The following is a 14,731-nucleotide window of genomic DNA, read 5'->3' as shown; positions in this document are numbered from 1 at the left end:
TTCTTTTGTAAGCATAAAAGTTCCCAAAGAAAGCCAAACTCACTATCTCAACATAGAGTAACTTCTGAATAAATTATGACATTTGCCAGAATTTTTTCTAAATCTGTGAAAACCAGAATGTAACCAAAACAATCCTAAAAAAAAGTGTAAAAAATACGGTAAGGGAATAAGAATGTAGTGCAAATAATAATGTTTGTAGAACTCGTTTATTTATTTAACAAGCATTTAACAGTTGCTTACTCTATACCAGGAACCCTGCCAAAAGCTAGACATATTGAGAGATAAAACATGTTCCTTTACCCAAAGAGCTCATTGTCTAGCGAGGAGGTAAATATTGAGTGGGTAATTAGAGAATAGTGGGAAGATTATGCTGATTATGATGCTGTCAAGGAGTTTGGGGAACACAGAGATGGGGGTACCTACTTATTCATGGAATGGAGAGGAATGGGAAGCTGAGATCAGGGAATGCTTCCCAAAAGAGGTGATATTTTGAACCAAGTCTTGAAAGATGACCAGATTGTACCAGGCTGGCTTTGGGGCAGCATGTGAAAGAGCACAGCACTTTCTGGAAAACAGAAGTCATTTTGTCTGGCTAGGGTGTGTGTAATAAGGAGAGCGACATTAGGTAACACTGATGAAGTGGTAGGCAGGGACCAGATGATGCAGGACATGACAGACCTTCTTAAGGAGTTTGAATTTTATCCTGGAGGCTGTGAGGAATCATGGTGGGTTTTTACATGTTAGGAGATGATCAGAATCCATGTTTCAGGAAGCTCACTCTGGCCCCAGTGCAGAGAACATCTCAGGCAGAGGCAGACTGGAGTCAGGTCAAATGAAGGAAGGACAGAAAAGTGTCCACAAATACTAGCAATTAGAAAATTATTGATGATTGTAGTGAGTGAGCTGCCAGTGGTATGGCTGGACATAAAACAGGATGCCTGGGGTTGAAGGGAGAGGATAGCTACAATAAACAAATCTGGTCCTTTCAAGAAGTTTGTGGAAAAAAATAAAGACCATGCAAGATTGAGGGAGGGGTTTTATTATGTTTTGCTACATTTTGAATAAGGAGGCACTTGGAAAGTTTTATGACCTTAGCAGTTACAAAGTACTTTCAAATTCATCATCTCATTTGATTCTCATGATCATCCTAAGGGGTAAGAAGGGCAATTATCATCATTCCTATTTTATAGAAGAAGAAACAAAGGCTCAGAGACTGGTTAAATCTCTTCCCAAGGTTACACAGTAACTAAGTGATAAAAGATGGACTCAAATTTCAGATCCTATGCACTGGAAGGTATTCATTTATGGAGAAGGGGCAGGGCACATTTGAGACTAGCATCAGATTTTGTGAGTTTTGGGGCTAACAAATGATGCATATCATTTTCAGTCTGAAACAGCATTCCAAAAACACGAGAAGCCATCCTTACAAAATAGTGAACATTTAGTCACAAGGGTCCACTTTATGTCCAGCATGGCACAGAGCCTGGAGGTCCCAAGAGATATAAAACAAAACATAAGACATAAAACACCGTACCTCAAAGGTTTCACAGTCAGTGCATGTGATGGGGTTAATGGAAGTGCGTATAGCAGGCATGAGAGACATACAGCCAGGGAAACGAAGAATGTTTCACAAAGAAGGTGAAATTTAAGTTCATTCCATGTTTATTGAGTAGCTTCCATGTGCCAGGCATCTGCGTAGGTACCAGATTAAGTTGCACAGGATGAATGAAAGTTCCCCAGATAAGCGTTGAAAGGATACTCCAAATAGAAAGGACACTCCTCACATGCAAAGATAAAAGAGCTTAAGAGTGTGTGACCCAGACTAATGAAAAGCAATTCGTTCATCGTGGCTGGAGTGAATACATCAGTGGAGGGTGGGAGAGTAAACTGAAAAGTTAGGTCAAAGGCAGATTCTCAGAGAAGCAAGGAGTTTGTCCTGTAAGCAACATGGCGGCTTGGAAAGATTTTAATCCAGGGAATGAACACGGCTCCTAGCACAGTAATTAGCAGATAGCGGGCACTCAATAAATATTTCTTCACTAAAGGACTAGGTGGATGAGGAAGTGGCTGACGTGCTGGAGCCCTGAATGGATTTGGCTGGAGCTGCAGGCTGGCAAGAGAGAGAGTGGCCAGGATGCTGTTACTGGGGGCTTAGCAGTAGGCTCCCTCCATGGTGTGCGAGGCCTGGGCTAAATCAGAGGTGGGGAACCTAAGAAGTCAGGACAGATCTTTATAGGGAGAGAGCTTGGAATTAGGAAGAATCGATTATTGGTGAGAGGTGGGGTGAGGAGAAGGGGAGGAGAGTGAATGAAAACCCAAAGATATCTAGCTTGAGTGACCACATACATCTGGAAGAGGATGCTGAAAACCGAGAAAAGACGTAACAGGAGGGGAGCCCATCTGGAGGACCTCTTGGCCCACTCCACACAGAGAATATTTTATGCCCAAGGTGGTCATCAAAGTCAACAATAGCTATTAATCTGAGGAAGCCAGATAGCAAGTGCCCTTTTCTCTCAACACCATAGTTTTGATTGAGCATATGAAAATCTGTTGCTGCCTGGTTCAATGTCTAGTATAGATGCCTATAATACCAGGGTTTCTAATTTTGGTGCTCTCGACATTTGGGTTAGATAATTCCTGGTTGTGGAGCTGTTCTGTGCATTCTATAGTACTTACGAGCTTCCCCAGCCTCTGCCCACCAGATGCTAGTAGCAACCCTCCCCCTCAGCTGTGACAACCAAAAATGTCTCCAGACGCTGCTAAATGTCCCCTTAGAGGCAAAAATCACCCCCAGTTGAGAACCACTGCTATTTACGTATTCCATTTAAAAACAGCATTTACACAGACCCCATGACCTGCCTAGCAGCAGCCTACACATGGCAGCATCCAAAAAATCCAAAGCCAGCATCATGAAGGGATGATTTGTCATCTATGTGCAAGCACAAAGTCACTGTTGGCCAATTTTCATGATGTGGGGAACTTCAGTTTAGAGCTTCTACAGCTGGTGTTCGGGGGAGCCACCTTACATTCTGTGCTCAGCTAGCCTGCTCATTTCTTCTTCCAGTGGTGACCGGTGTGTGCGTCAGATGTGAAAGCTCGGGCACGTGTTCTGGCCAGCAGTCTATCCATTCTTTCTTGCCTCTACACAGGCAAAGTTTCAAGAGGCCAGTTGACTCTCCATGAGATTATATGTGAGAAAAAGGGTTTGTATAAAGGAGAAACATGTTATACAAGGGTGTCACATTAGGCATTCTGACAGGAAAAATGATTCTTAATAAGCAGGCCCAATCCAATTAGCAATAAACAACTTCCACATGAAAAGAAGAATTTAGGAGATATATAGACAGGAGAAAAAAATGAGGTCTCACTGTCAAAATATGAGTCTGTATTAGGAAAATGCATTTCTCCTCCGTTTATTATTTTTCTGAGGGGAAAAAAAAAAAGAAAAAATTAAATGTGAAGAGATGAAAGGTCACCACTCCCTTCACATACACCACCACCACCACCATTGCCACCACCTCAGCCTCTCTCAATTCAAAATACTTCACCCGTTTCAACCCTCTCTTTCAGTCTCCTTCTAATCGATTGTAAGTATTCGGTGGGAATCTCAAAAAGGCTGGTGTGGACAGCCAGGCCTTTGTATTAGCTGCTCATCCTCTCTAGGATGGTTGCTAGGCTTCTCTCCCCACATCTTTTCTCTGAATAGCCTTCATTGTGACCATTTAGCTTCAGTAATTTTAATCTGTGCCCCACAAAGCAGAAAGGTCCACACTTTTGTCTAAAGCATCCAGCAAAGTCTGATCCTTACAATTGAAGGGGAAATGAATAAGGGAAGAGAGCTCAAAAGAAAATTAAAGATGGATTAAATTCAAAACAGATGTCGTCTAATTTACAAATCTGACACATAGCCCAGCAGGCCAGATTTTAGACTTCAGGCCCAAATTACAAGACTATCAAAAGGAAAACAATTAGCATCCTAGAGAGAATGAAAAATGGAGGAGACGGGAGCCTCCTTTGCACCAAATGACTGAATTAATCGGGTGATTTTTTATTTGATGCACCAGGTAAGCACACTTGCACTTTTCTTGTACCTGTATTTCAGGATGAATGTTTTTATCTAAATAATAAACCACCGGAGGCTGACTAACAGGACAGCCATGCAAAACATTTAGATTCTGAAATTAATTCTGGAGAATCAAAAGAAAGATAACAGCAATTGTGGATTAAAAAGAGAGGGTGGTGCTTGCTTTGGCAGCACATATGCTAAAATTGGAACGATACAGAGAAGGTTAGTATGGTCCCTACTCAAGGATGACATGCAAATTCGTGAAGCGTTCCCTATTTTTCTTATGATTACCAAGGGGGAAGGGGTGGGAGGGAAAAACTGGGAGATTGGGATTGACATATACGCACTACTGTATGTAAAATAGATAACTGATAAGAACCTGCTGTATAGCACAGGGAACTCTAGTCAATACTCTGTAATGACCTATATGGGAAAAGAATCTAAAAAAGAGTGGATATATGTATGTGTATAACTGATTCACTTTGCTGTACAGCAGAAACTAACACAACATTGTAAATCAACTGTACTCCAATAAAAATTAATTCAAACATTTTTAAAAATAAAAAAGAGAGGGTGTCAAGATAGGAGAAAAGCTCTATACCTTTCACAACTGTATGAGCCCTAAGTAGCCTGCTGGGTGGCCACTAACCATTGAACCATTTGCTTGCTGGGACCCATGGGAAGCTGGGGAAAGAGAGGGTGGCTCCTGGCAGCTGTGTGCTGGCTGAGCAGTCAGTGATCCTTGGACTAGAAGACACCTTTGCCAATGCTTGTGGTGCCAGGGACCACAGAATTGGGGACAGTTTGTCACTGGTGGTCTTAGTAGGAGGTTAGGCTTGGCCGCAACTAGGGATGGAAGGTTTGAGGGATGGAAATTGTGAAAAGAAAGCAGGGGTGGGGGGGTAAATAGGAGAAATGAGAAAAGGTAGGGAGAAAGAGGGGCCAGGAAGAAGGCACAAGGGGAAAGCAGAGGGAAGGGAGAAAGGGCACCTGACACAGCCCTAAGTCCCAGGCCTGGGGGGGTCACAGTTCCCTCAGATCCAGCTTTCACACGCTAGCCAAAGCCATCAAAGTCATGGGGGAGAAAGTTACCTTTAAGAAAAGTTTTAACACAAAGCATTAACCTCTGGCTTGATTAAATGGGTGTATGTTCTTTGGTTGTTTTGGTGGTGATGGTGATAGTAGTGATGAGACTGTGTTTATTCTTTGTTGTTAAGAATCAGATGGGAGGTGAGGGGTAGGCAATGGAAGGTAAAATATAGTCAAAACCTATTCGGTAGGTTTAAATCTGATTTCGGGATACAGGTATCCCTCACTTTTCAAAAGTTCACTTTACGCTCCTTTGCTTTGAGGGAAGACCTACATTAGTACAGTCGTCTTGATTCCAGGACCCCTCGGATACCAAAAGCCATCAATCCATCGATCCTCGAGTCCCTTTTATAAAATGGTGTAGTGCAGTTGGCCCCTGTATAGGCTAGTTCCACACCCTCAGTTTCAACCAATTGCAGATCAAAATTCAGAATTCATTCTGTGGTTGGTTGAATCTGAGGATGCGGAAGGGGGGATATGGAGGGCCAATTGTATCTGTTTTTGCTAACAGAAAGAAATCCAAAGAGGATTTTCACTTTTACAAAAAAAAGGTAATTGCTTCTTCGCCTTATACCCATTTCAGCTTAGGAAAGGTTTCATAGGAATGCTCAGATAGCGGGGGAAACCTGTAAATGGAAAGCAGTGACACAGTGGAGGGAAGGAAATGAAACTACAGTATGTGGGAGAGAATGAAGGGAAGATAGAATAAGGAGATTATGTTCACAAGGAAAGGACTCCAGGACATCTCCCCTCCTTGGAGTCACCCCAGAGTTTTGTTTTATTCTAAATTTCATGCATTGAACATCAGAGAAGTGGATGACAGGGTGGAACAGGGGATTTGAGTCAATGTGTGTCTGGAATGTATAGCAAAGCAACATGGACTGCAGAGACCCTTTTCCAACTGTGAGACCCTTTGCAACCTGTCATTCCAGAGTTCCCATCTTGACATCTGGGAATCACATCAGAACCCAACCCTGGTGTGATATACAGTCTCTGAAGGCACAGCCCGAGAGTTTAGGAGTGATGGCTCTTTACCAAGTCCAGAGCCAAACTGCAGAGAGCAGGGAGCCAGGTTCTTCTCTCCAGCTTTTCAGAGAAGGCCATGTTTCTGAGTCTGATCAAGCTTTTAACCAGCTCCTACCATGTGATGGGTTCAGCTCTGGGAGCTTTTACTATGTTATATTGTTACGTCGTCACAACAGCAACATCTTTTAATATATATTAGGATTACAGAGGCTTCATACTAAAGCATAGTGGAGAAAACTTTGTGGATGGGCAAGAACAAAGTAAAATTCTTTTTTTTTTTTTTGGTTGTGTTGAGTCTTCCTTGCTGTGCGCAGGCTTTCTCTAGTTGCGTCGAGCGGGGGCTACTCTTCGTTGTGGTGCTCCGGCTTCTCATTGCAGTGGCTTCTCTTGTTGCAGAGCACGGGCTCTAGGCGCGTGGGCTCAGTAGTTGTGGCTTGCGAGCTCTAGAGCACAGGCTCAGTAGTTGTGGAGCACGGGCTTAGTTGCCCCACGACACGTGGGATCTTCCCGGACCAGGGTTCGATCGAACCCGTGTCCCCTGCATTGGCAGGCGGATTCTTAACCACTATGCCACCAGGGAAGTCCCCAAAGTAAAATTCTTTACCCAGCCCCTACTCACCTCTAGGTTCATGGTAGTTCTTCGAGGGGCAATAGTGTAAATGCCCAGACATCAGCTCATAGAGTTTTCTTTCATTTCTTCCTTTAGTGTAGTCCAGTGTATCTCAAATTGTAGTGTGTACAAGATTTACAGTGTCCACAGTACTTCATTAATAAAGGAATTTTAAAGGAATGTCAGGGGTGACTTGCCTGTTCCTCCCCAAAGTGATACCACACTAACCTTTATTATTACCTCCTATCAATAGAATGCCTTGTTTGTGCCTCTCTTCCCACTGAAGGCTGCTCTTATCCAGGACTCCAGTTTGGTATCCCTTCCCCAGGAGGTCTTCCCCACCCACCCATGCCCATGGTGACCTTCTCTCTCTTGCCCTGCTACAGCTCCCATTGCCTCTCCACTCCTCCACACCTGAAGTCCTGCACTGAAGTGCTAGGCATCTTTCTGTTTACCCTCCAGTCTCCCCCAAACTTGACAGAGCTAATATTCAGAGCCTATGCACTGTGGAAGGAAAATAGAGTCTTAAAAGTGCTTACAAGAGCTCCCACTTTTTTAGGCAAGACATGTTTATACAAAGAGAAATTGATTCTTTGAGAGCAACTGTTGGCTCGAAAAATGTACATAAGGAGGTTCAGGACCATAATTAAAAACATGTGATGTTCTGGTCAGTGTTGCCCCCTGCTTAGGAAAAGCTGAATGCAATTTCACCCCACCAAGGTAACCAGAGTTTTCATAAAAAACATGTATATGTTTTCAATCTAGGGAGGTCTAGGGTGGTCACTTGTATAAAAAGAAAATCGGAACAACCATTTGTGGCAGTAGCTGTGGTTCTTGTTACTCCTCCATGTGTAGGGAAGGAAGGGCTTTGGTTTTTTGCCCCTCTTCTTACTGAAGAAGTTAAGTCTGTCATGTGGTACCATTTACGTTCCATCTGCTGTTCATTTACTTCCACCATTTGTCCTTCCTTAAAGCGGCATTTATGGTGATGCAAAGGTCTGGAAAGGTATTTCAGGAATTCATTTATCAGCAAGAGAGGTAGGTGGGAGACAGCATTACCAGCTTTGGAGCCCGTGAAGCAGCCCCAGGGAGCACAAGGCCGCAGAGGGGCTGGCTCTGCCAGTGTGGACAGCCCTGCCCGGAGTGTGAGCGGCACAGTCACACCTTTGCCGGGGGGGACCAGGCCCCTTTCCTGTAACACAGCTGTGTTCAAAACACAGGACACACGAGAGAAAATAGCTTTTCATCAGGCTTCTGTGGTTTGGCTTTCCCTTCCAAACAAGACAGGGAACAGCAGAGCTTTAGTCTGGAGGAAAGGAAAACTTGTGCTGTGGGAGGAGAGGTGAGAGGGACTTGACCCTAGACGGCCCCTTGTGGGAAGGGTGACCGCTGAGGATAAAACAGTTCTACTTGGGCTTCCTTGGTGGCACAGTGGTTGAGAGTCCGCCTGCCGATGCAGGGGACACGGGTTTGCGCCCTGGTCCGGGAAGATCCCACATGCCACGGAGCGGCTGGGCCCGTGAGCCATGGCCGCTGAGCCTGTGCGTCCGGAGCCTGTGCTCCGCAACGGGAGAGGCCACGACAGTGAGAGGTCCGCGTACCGCAAAAAAAAACCCAAACAAACAAAAAGAAAAACTGTTCTACTTGACCATGATGACCCAGCTGTTTGCTATTTTCATTCCCCAAAAGCTCCCTGTTCCTTTTTGGTATCCATCATAATTGAACTCTGAAGTTGCTACTTGCATGCTGTTTCCTGAGTTTTGAACACCTTTCAGTTTTTGTTAAAGGGGACACCAGAATTTATTTTTCAGACCTCTGTGAAGGGTTGCTCAGCAATTATATGTCAACTCTGTTCTGGTGTGTTCCCACAGGATGTTACTCGGTGGCATTAGCATATAATAATTCTGGTTGGTTACTGTGCTATCACCAGTCCCAAAATATGTATTGCTTCTTCCTGTGGTAGAGTCAAAGGCAAACTGAAGGAAACACCTACTGAGAGGCAGGGGGAAGAGGGTATGAAGCGGGTGAGCCCTGGAGGTGGATACTTGAGTTTAATGCTGGGTTTGCTAGTTGATCTTCAGTAAATTAGTTGACGTCTCTGTGTCTCAGCTACTCCATCTGTGAAATGGAGATGGCAAAGGGCCTGCTTCACTAGTAGAATGGGCAGACCGGATGAGGGGATGTATCAAAAAGGATAACTTAACCATTGCCCTGTTCTTCCAGTATTAAACAATGGTGAGTGACAACGTCTTACCTTTTTCCCTCTTCAGGCCCAGTGGTTGCATTTCATGGCAGATACCCTCCCCTTAATCCTCATGGCCAGCCCCCATTACCTGCTCACGTTCCCAGAAAAAAAGTTAGCCTAGAAAAGGAGGAGCATGTTGTCTCTACAGTTCTTACCCCTGATTCAGAGTGTTCTGATGACATTACTATGTTACATTTTTGTACTCTTTTATAATTTTCAAAGTGCTTTTGTAACTTGTGCCACATCCAGATGACAATTTATTAGGATCTGTCAGCCTTCTGGTAAGGCTGCCGCTCACCAGGTCTGCCCATTCTAGGCTCGGGAACCTTGACTAACAGTTCTGGGTCCATCTGAACCAGTATCTGTCAGGGGCAAAAAGTGAAAAGGTACCTTTACCTCAGAACTGATAAAGACCCTGGAAGGCTTGAGAAGGATAAAGCTATGGAATGTGAGGGAACTGCATACAGTTTACCACACTCCAAATAACACACAGTTACTTATTTACTTACTTATTTACTTAGCTGCGTTGGGTCTTCTTTGCTGCGCGCGGGCTTTCTCTGGTTGTGGCGAGCGGGGGCCACTCTTCTTTGCAGCATGCAGACTTCTCATTGTGGTGGTTTTTCTTGTTGCGGAGCACGGGCTCTAGAGCGCAGGCTTAGTTGCTCCGTGGCATGTGGGATCTTCCCGGACCAGGGGTCGAACCCATGTCCCCTGCATTGGCAGGCGGAGTCTTAACCTCTCTGCCACCAGAGAAGTCCCACACACAGTTTATTAAGTCTCACCTCACTACAGAATTAGTGAAACCCCTGGCAGCTTTGCTTGATTAAGAGAAAGTGCCTCTGCCCTGGTCTGCTTAAGATTCTGTTCTTTCAGTGCCTGGGCCAGTGCTTCTCAAACTTGAATATGCACTGGAACACCTGGGGATTGGGTTAAAGTGCACACTCTGATTCGGCAGGTCTGGGATGGAGCCCGAGACTCTGCATCTCCAACAGCCTCTAAGGTGATACTGATTCTGCTGGTCCAGCAACCTCACTTTAAGCAGCAAGGGCAGGGGCTTTGCACTTTTTGCTGATCTTTTTCTGTGTCCCATTCCTTTTCGTGTTGGTTAAATGAAAAGAAAACAAATGACTGAGCATCTGTATTAGAGTGATCACTTCCTCGTATCAGGACTTTTAAACTTTTGTTCTATTAGCAGAACGTTCTCTCTCCATGCCTGCAATTGCTCAGAATTCATCCTTGAAGTACAGAGATTTTTTTAAAAATCGACCATTTCTATATCCCAGTCCTTGTATGCTCACACAGTAGGGAGGGTCGCTCTCCTATAGTCCACAGTCTTTAGGATGCTGCAGAGGTAGGAGGGACTGTATGGTCCTTCCTGGCTTAGAAAAAGAAGAAGCTTATCTTCCAGGTTGGGTATCACCTGTAAAAGCTGCCTTCTTTCGGTATCAAATGTCCACATTGGGCAGTAGCCACCTAGAGTTTTACCATTTGACATTTTCATGCCCATTCTGTATTGGGCTACACTGTCAAATCCATTATCTTCTATAATGTTTTCAGCAATCTGGTGATACAGTATCATTGATCCCATTTTTAGATAACAGAAAAGTCATAAAGAGATTTGCCTGTCACTAACAGGAGATTGGAGTCATAAACCTAGATCTTTTCCCTGGAAGGCCATATTCAGTCTATTTCCCAGCCACGCTCTCCTTTCGAAGCCCCTAAAAAGAATCTTGTGGATGAAATAAACCATGGAGTCATTTCATTTCAGCGAGTTCTATGTTCTGGTGCCCATATAACTGAGCACCTGCTGGTCTCTGCTCTTGTGCACTGAGGCAGTCAGGGGCAGAAGAGAGTACCAAGAATTTGGATTCAACATTGTCCTTTACCTTAGTATTCAATTTTAGCGTTTCCAGAGGCATTACTCATTTCAGTTCCAAAACAGATGACAGTGCCGTGGAGCTGGGGGATCATCTCTGTCATTCTTATGATGATTGATGACCCAAGAAACTGCTGAAGAGTAGGGAACATAACATCCTAAGAATTTAGGACTGTGGATTTGGTCCATCATATTCTCCTACTTCTCCTCTAACAAGCTCAACTCTGCAGGATACATATCCTGGGCATGGGATCATAAGCCAAGCTCATCAAAAGTTAACTAATATTATTTTTCTTTGATTTAAGGAGCCAGGAGGAGAGGCTGCCAATCTCTCCACCTCTGCCAGCTTTATAGTCTCATCTCCCAGCTTAGTGAGAGCAGTGAACTGCCCAAGGACCAATTCGTTTCTAAGGGGGAGTCCCGCTCACACAAGAGGGAGATAATTAGGCCTTCCCTTGCCCCTCCTGGGTATCCCTAGAGATGCTTTTACAAACTTTACCTTGGCAATAGACACCAAAAACTGTTCAGACTGGAAATCATCTGAGCCTCTTGTAATGTGGCATGTTGAGTTAAAGCCAAGTTAATATTTAGGGGATTATAGAACTCTGACAAAGATTTCTGTAAAATTACCTCTGGAGTTAAAAGCAACAAATGGAAAAAAAAAATAACAACCCCCTTGCATGAGCCCAACTCCCTGGCCCCCACAAATAAATGTAAACAGGACCGGGACCTCCACTCTCCACCCATACTTTCACATTTGTGATGCATTTCTTTGCTCTAAAAGGAATGCAGAGTTCCTCTCTCTAAAAGATTTTTGTTTTTGAACAATTCTCTCCTATCTATTTATACTAAATTTAAAAACCAAGAGGAGAAGTCAAAGAGCAGTGAGTGTTTTTTAATAAATTCAAACTTCTGCCTACCATTTTCTGACCTTTCAACCTATTGGAACAAAAACTTATCCTAATTCTCTGCCAGCAAAACTCTGTGACAAATCCAGGTGGATTGATGGTCAGTAACAGAAAATTCTCTCTGGTCCATCTTGTGGCTTTGGCTACCTTGGAGACCCTTCATTACCACCCCTAACCCCTGACTCCTGTGTTATAAAATCTCCAAATCATAAAAACAAGGAAGATCGTGTATAAGAGAGAAATTCTTTGTGGTGAGAAACCTACTCATCAGTAACACTTATCAGCCTCATATCTAGAGATTACTTTTCTGGCCCAGACATTTTATCGTTGCTTCTTTACTTATTTAGCCCTTTGCAAATCCCTCTTTTCACTCCTACTCTTGCTCCTTGTTTCTCTCCACAGTTGATATTTACCAAATGACACTGCCCCATCCCCTACTCCCCATGGACCAGGAGAAGCAGCCAGTGCTTCATAGACATCTGGTAGACCTCCAGAGGGTTTTTTGTGGGTGCAGGGAGCAGGCTGGCTTCAGAGATGTAGGTGGTCTCAGTTCATTTATTCTGCAAACACTTCAGGAACCTGTGAGTGTCAAGCACTCTACCAGGCACAGGGGAACAAGGATGAGCATTATAGTTCCCTGCCCACTGAGCAGCAGGGATTTACCCAGGAATAGGGTGGCCAAATGAAACTAATAGAAATATAAGACATCCAGTTAAATTTCAGGTAAAGAACAAATAATTTTTTAGTATAAGTATAATCATTTTAGTATAGTACAATACATTTTTTACTATGTCCCATTAGAGACATACCTATACTAAAAAAAATATTTGTTGTTTATCTGAAATTCACATTTGGCTAGATACCTGGCAACCTGCCCCAGAGGCACCTGACCTAACCCTCTTGGGTCAGCAGATGTCTAGGGTTAACCCATAACTTCTTTCATGCCCAGAGTCCCCTCAGGGATGCTGTAAGGCAATCTGAGTGAGGGAAGGCATACTCCCAGGTACGAGAGCTCTGACTCACACAGTCCATGGTGCTTAACAGCCCACACTTGGTGACTGGAGACAGGGGCAGGGAAAGGGGGCTGAGTGACTGTCCTGTCCTAAAGTCTGATGCTGTAGCATTCTCCAGGGGACATCAGTACCTTCCAGGATATGGAATATTGATCTGCCTGTGTCTAGGCCATTGGTGTTTTCTTTTTACATTAACACAATGCCTAGACAAGGACAGATAAAGCTTCCAGAGGAGTAATAATAATAATAACAATTAATAATAATAATAAAATTTAACATCTCCTGACTTCCTGTTTTGTGCTAGGAACAGTGCTTCACACCGATTCTGTCATTTCAACTTCCCAACAACCCTATGAGTTAAGTATAGTTATTATCTCCATTTTGTAGATGGGGAAATTGGTATGAAGAGGACATGAAATAAAAGATCTCCATAAGTAAGAAAATTTTATGTAAAAAAATCAGAAACTGATCCAATAAAATTATTGAGGGAGATTTACTATAATCATGTGAAATTTGAAGTTTTTTGGAAGAAAATGCTATTATTTAAACTGTTGTTATAACCCAGAGCTTTATGTAGAAAGAAAAAACTAGTAAATGCATAAGAAACTATACCTCTAACAACTTGTATGTTTTGAGATTTAAAAATTTGTTTAATGCTCAACATCTGATATATACATATTGGGGTATACTTTGTGCTTCACAAATTTTTAAGTTTTAATAATCCCAGCTATAGAAATTTCTAAAATAAAGTTCAAAAATAAAGGTATCTTTCATTTTTGAAATGTGATTAGGTTCCAAGGAACCAGAGGAATACTTTAGTTTGGCGACTATACATGGACTAACGTAGATAGAAAATAAATACTGCCCCCAAATTTCTCATCTTGAGAAGGATCTTTTAAAATTAACCTTTGTAATCATGATGGTTTTTAAAATACCATCCAATGACAGCACTATCTTGACTTTATTTGGAATAGGAGTAAAAATTCAGCTTTTAGAATCTTCTGGCTGGAAGATGTAAAAACCTCCCATGTGTTTGTGGGCAGCCAGTATCTTATGTGTGTCAGAAAGGGAAACGTGTTCAAGATGAGCATTTATTCCCATGCACTGGTTCTTGAAATCTACTCATGTATATTTCACTCAGTCATGGGATGGAAAATAAGTTTTTCATTATCTATGCAAAACCATAGGAAGCCTATAAAAGTTATATTAAAAATGCATTTAAATTTTCTCAGAAATAGCTTATTACACAATAAACAGTGTCCTATTACTTAATGTATGATCTACTCTCCTTCCCAGTTTTCACCTTCAGCATCTCTCCCTGGGGTGGACTAACAGGAGGATTCCAACCCCTGAGGACCCAAAACTAGGAACCCTCCCTCAAGGCCAGGACCCCTCTCTGGGCCAGTCAGAAAAGCTGCAGGATCCAACCCTTCAACAATGCCCACCACAGACATGGCCCCAGAATAGGTGGAAAGTAACTGAAAAAAAATCATCAACAGCCCCTCTATGTTGGTTTTCCCTAAAAAAGCAGTGCCGCTAAGAAAACCGAAATTTTATTTTCTCACCCTAACTTAAGAAATATGACAGGTTTACTTTGGCCCTTATGGAAAAATAACCATATGTTTGAAAAAGCCAGGATTTTTCTGTGAATTTGAGGCACCTTCCCTCAACCTCTAGGAAAAATACGAAAACCAAGTAAATACACACAGACAACCAACAGAATTATTAAGCCATCTTGGTGAATGGATTCCTAGAGTTTATTAACCCTTGTGTTTATAAGGAAAGAATTAATCCTAACCCCAAATTATATGATTGATAGTGATTATTAAATTGAAATTAAAGTAGCTCTAGTCTGGCTCGATATTAGAAGGCAGAAAAGGGAATATAAATGCATACTA

The 14,731-nt window shown here is 43.0% G+C and overlaps 1 protein-coding gene across 18 annotated transcripts in view; it reads left to right on the top strand.

Moving 5' to 3' along the window:
- Positions 1-14,731, top strand: part of VEPH1 (ventricular zone expressed PH domain containing 1) — a 713,106-nt gene that overhangs the window by 589,722 nt on the left and 108,653 nt on the right. Inside the window, exon 17 of one of the 18 annotated variants that reach the window (XR_013828597.1) lies at positions 4,103-4,288. The exons of 16 other annotated variants lie outside the window; for them this stretch is intronic. Coding sequence is in view for 1 of the 2 variants with exons in the window: in XM_079923360.1 (XP_079779486.1) it covers positions 13,221-13,254 (34 nt within the window). In the remaining variant the exon portion in view is untranslated. Of the gene's footprint in view, positions 1-4,102; positions 4,289-13,220; positions 13,268-14,731 lie in introns of all 18 variants that reach the window. One more of the 18 variants, XM_079923360.1, reaches the window with a different exon arrangement.

This window comes from Stenella coeruleoalba, assembly GCF_951394435.1.
Source record: "Stenella coeruleoalba genome assembly, chromosome: 5".
Taxonomy (NCBI): domain Eukaryota; kingdom Metazoa; phylum Chordata; class Mammalia; order Artiodactyla; family Delphinidae; genus Stenella; species Stenella coeruleoalba.
This window is presented reverse-complemented; position numbering and strand designations above follow the sequence as displayed.